The sequence below is a fragment of the Lipotes vexillifer genome, unplaced genomic scaffold (assembly GCF_000442215.2).
Source record: "Lipotes vexillifer unplaced genomic scaffold, Lipotes_vexillifer_v1.1 scaffold591, whole genome shotgun sequence".
Classification (NCBI taxonomy): Eukaryota; Metazoa; Chordata; class Mammalia; order Artiodactyla; family Lipotidae; genus Lipotes; species Lipotes vexillifer.
In genome coordinates this window covers 5,416,383-5,420,605 of record NW_006791954.1, presented here as the reverse complement: position 1 = coordinate 5,420,605, position 4,223 = coordinate 5,416,383, and the positions used below count along the sequence as shown (strand labels likewise).

General features: G+C 59.6%; 1 protein-coding gene across 1 annotated transcript in view; it reads left to right on the top strand.

The window, feature by feature from the left end:
* Positions 1–1,896: 1,896 nt before the first annotated feature.
* Positions 1,897–4,223, top strand: part of HAP1 (huntingtin associated protein 1) — a 7,381-nt gene continuing 5,054 nt past the window's right edge. Inside the window, 3 exon segments of the mRNA XM_007465241.1 lie at positions 1,897–2,368; positions 3,164–3,243; positions 3,633–3,749. Coding sequence (XP_007465303.1) covers positions 1,897–2,368; positions 3,164–3,243; positions 3,633–3,749 — 669 coding nt within the window.

The window sequence follows — 4,223 nt, the reverse complement described above, 5'->3', positions numbered from 1 at the left end:
TCCTTTGATAAACTGGCAGATGAATCCCCATGGGGGTATGCAGGATTTGGGGAAGGGGAGGTGAATTGGCTCCGGGGTTCACTCACCAATCAGGGATAAGAAACACAGGCTCCTGAGGAGAGAGGCTGCCACTGCAGGGGGGTGGGTATGAATGGGCTGTGAAGGTGGAGGTGTGGGTTGAGATGCAAAATACGACGCAGTTAATGATTTCTCCTCTCCCACGGCCCCACGGCCCAGACCACTTCCATTTTTCGCAGTCATGGCTCCCTGTTTGTTTCTTTCAGAGAACTCCCCACACTCTGTAACTACCTTACTTGTTCTCTTGTTTATCTGCCTCCCCTTCTAGACTCTAAACTCCAGGAGAGCAGGGATCTAGTTTCCCTTGTTCCCTGGTCTAGCCTGAGAGTCTAGCACAGTGCCTAGTATATATAGTAGGTGCTCAAGAAATATTTGTCAAAGGAATGAATGAACCCGGACAGAAGGAAATACTCTAATCACACTGTTTCTCCAGTGGACTGCTGGGGATGGGGCACTCTGATCCTCCTTCCTGAGTTGTGCCTCTTGTTCCAGGCTGTGTCATGGACACCTGGCCCCCAAAGCACGCTGTCAGCACGAAGAGCCTCTGTCCCAGGGGCATACCTTGGGCACAGCCTCTGTCCTGGGCTCCGGCTTTGAGTGGTGGCGGTAGGAAAAGGGCTCCTGGAATACCTTAGCTAGGATAGGGGTATGAGTGAGAGAGATGGGTTAGAGATGGAGTCATGTGGATGGGGGTCGGGTGGGTGGGAGGATAGACTCACAACAATCTAGAAGAGAGAATGAGGCCTCAACAGCAGAAGGGCTGAAAAGGAGGTGGCACATTTGAGAACTATTTAGGAGGTAAATTAAGCAGGATTTGGCGATTGACGGTATTGAAGAGAAGGAAATTGGGGCACCAAGAATAATCCCAAGGCTTTAAAAGAATCAGTGCCGCAGCCATTTCTTTTTGGCCTGTACGTTCCTCCGGTCCAAAGGCACAGAAACGGCCACTGGACTCCTCTGCCGCTCCACAGTTCATTCAGGACTTACGGCGACCCTCACAGGTATCCCGTCACGTGCTGCGCTCTGAGGAACACGCTCCCTGTGTTGAAGGGGCGCACGTCTGGTCTCGGAGACAGACACAGTGTGACCACTGCGGCCGTCGCATAAAGGATGCTCTGGGGCCGAGAAGGACGGGGTCGGATGAGTCTTTACGCGGAGACACCTAAGTGGGGTCTCCCGGAAGAACAGGTGTTTGCTACCGTGGTATGAGGTGGGCAAAGTGAATGAGGGCGGAGGTAAAGCACTAGGAAAGGCAATAAAACGACTTAAGAAATAAGAAAGAGGTCTGTCAAGCGGCTGGAACACCGGGGGTGTGAGCGCCGGGATCATGATGTCCCAGACTGGGCAGCGCGTGGAGGCCGTACAGGAGTTTGGATTTATCTCCCAGCCCACGCGGGAGAGACACAATACGGCCCCAACTTACAGGTCAGATCCAGGGAAGGCAGCCGAAAAGCCTCTGGCTGGAGTGGAGCGAGGGGGTACCCCCAGTTAGGGACTTCCAAGTCCCTGTACCCGAAACCCTGGGAAGCGGCGGCTTTGGGCAAAACCATTCTCTGGAGGTGGAGAGGGGAGAGCAGGCCAGCACTCGGAGTCCAAGTCCGCTGAACCAGCTGCAACTCCACTCGCCTCTTCTCCTCGCTCTTCTCTTAGTTTTCCACTCTGTTTCGTCTCATGAGCTCGCCTCCTGAGCGCCCGCCAGTGCCGGGCACCACCAGTTGCTCCTCGGCCGCCCCCTCCCGCGCGTGGTACGGTCCGGCGGGCGCGCATCCAGGCACAGGTTATAAAGGCCCTGCTGCAGCAGCCGACTGCGGACTCAAGATGCGTCCGAAAGAGTTGGGGCAGGGTTCAGCCGGCGACGGGCCGGGACCCGGCGATCCGGCAGCAGTCACCCCAGCTCCTCCGCCCGCAGCCAATCCCGCTCCAGAACCCTCCGCCGAGCCTGAACCCGCTCCTGTGCAGGTACCGGCGGCAGGACAGGCAGCAGGATCCGGATCCGCAACCGTCTCGGGACCCTCAGCGGGAGCTCGCCCGGCCTCCAAGGCTGGATCGGAGGCAGGAGTCCAGCGCGCGTCCGCATTCTCGGCAGTCCGGGGGAATGCCCAGTCCGTGCCCGACAACTCGGACGCGCCGTGGACTCGCTTCATATTCCAAGGTCCATTTGGCCCCCGGGCCGCTGGCTCGGGGACTGGAAAGGCAGCGGGCATCTGGAAGACTCCGGCTGCCTACATCGGCCGGCGGCCTGAGGTGTCGGGCCCCGAGCCCTCCTCCTTTATTCGGGAGCTGGAGGAAGGTAAACTGGGTCCCCGGACCCCCGGAGCAGGTGGGACTAGGGCAGCAGCAGGGAGGATGGGCCCCCGTCGGGTCCGGGCGCCCGGTCCCCTCTGGCACTCAGTCCCACCCCTTCGCCCACCCTTGCGAAGTCATGGTCTGCGGCGCCTCTCCGGTCCCCTTTCCCCCACCTCCTTCTCCCCTTCTCTCGTTCCCTATTTCCGTCGGTGGGTAAGATCCCTGGGGCTCGCGCTCCCCTGTCCCCCTCTTCACGCCTGTTGCTGCAGCAGATCTGCGCACTCTCAGTGCCCCCTTCCCGAGGCTACCGCAGGGCCAGGAGAGGGGCGGGGGGCAGCGGGAGGGCGCTGCCCGGTGCACTCTGAGCCTGCGCTGGCCCGCCGCGCCAGCGACGGGGAGGTGGGTGGGCAGAGGGGAGGTTTTGCCAACCTCCTGGCTGCTGGGGTCAAGATCGGGCTTCCCCCGCTGCCCCCAAACAATCTTGGGGGTGGGCGGAGCCTCAGACAGATGCTGCCTCTCCTCTTCCCTCCGAGCTGTAGGACTGGGATCTCCTTACCCCTCCCAGGCCCCTCCAGAAAAAACAAACCATCAATCAAACAAACAAACAAAAGTCCAGTTGGCGCTGGGAGCAGGGAAGGGAGTACTGATTACTGGGGGTATGGAGAGGATATTGGGGGCAGCAAGGGAACTCAGTCTTCTCCCTTGTTGCTGATCCTTGCTGTTGAGGGCAGGAAACAGTAGGGTGGCAGGTAGCATGTGCCCCCTTTTTCCTGATGCGGCTTCCCGCTTTCTCTTGCAGCGCTGTGTCCTGACCTACACCCACCAGTCAAGTAAATCACTCAAGAAGATGTCAAAGTGATGTTAAGTTTGCTAGAGGAGGTGTGTGCTGCCTTCCCTACCCGGGACAGCCCCAGCTTTAGCCAGGCTCCCGTTTTAATTATGTCTGTAGGGGTAGGAGTGTTCCTGCCTGGCTACCTCTCTGGGCGCCAAGCTGGAGGTCCCTCTTATGGAAGACAGGTAGATGTGGGATGTCCAGGCTGCAAGAGCTCTTAGCACCATCCGGTCTGATCTCTTTTTCCATGGGGGAAACTGAGTCAGGTCCCACAGTGGGTTCATGGCAGGCTCTTGTCTAGTACCTTGGAGAACTAGGGGATGGAGAGGGTCTCCAGTAGTGGCCTAGCTTTCCTCTGGACGCTAGCTCCTCCCATCTGTCTGGGAGATCCCAGAAACCAGGAACATATTCCCCATGGATGGGGGTCCCTCTGCAGAGAGAGCGGGACCTAAACACGGCAGCTCGCATCGGCCAGTCCCTGGTGAAACAGAACAGTGTTCTGACAGAGGAGAACAGCAAGCTGGAAGCCATGCTGGGCTCGGCCAGGGAGGAGGTACCTGGGTGGGGAGGGCAGCGGGAGGCGTATCTCAGGCCGGCCTCCATCCCACTGTGCTGGGATCTGTGCCCGCCCCTGCCCACAGCCCGCCCCAGGGTTTCTCTTCCTCCTGCCAGATTGTACATCTCAGACACCAGGTGAGCCTGCGGGATGACCTCCTCCTGCCAAATCCTAACCACTGGACCACCAGGGAACTCCCCGCAAGTGTCCTGCCTTTGCACCTGGGCAGCCCCTTCTCCGAGCCTCAGTTTCCTTGTTCGCAAGGAAACCATGTACCTGCCACTGGGGTTGCTGGAGCTAACTGAGACCACCGCGGTCAGCCTGGGGTGGGGGAGCCCTGGGTGGGCTGGGAACTGGGTCCCCCGAGCCCCTGCACCCCGACTCCCACCACTCCCTCCCCTAGGACTCCTCTGACAGAGTCGGAGTCACACCACTGCCCGCAGCTGGAGGCCCTGCAGGAGCGGCTGCGGC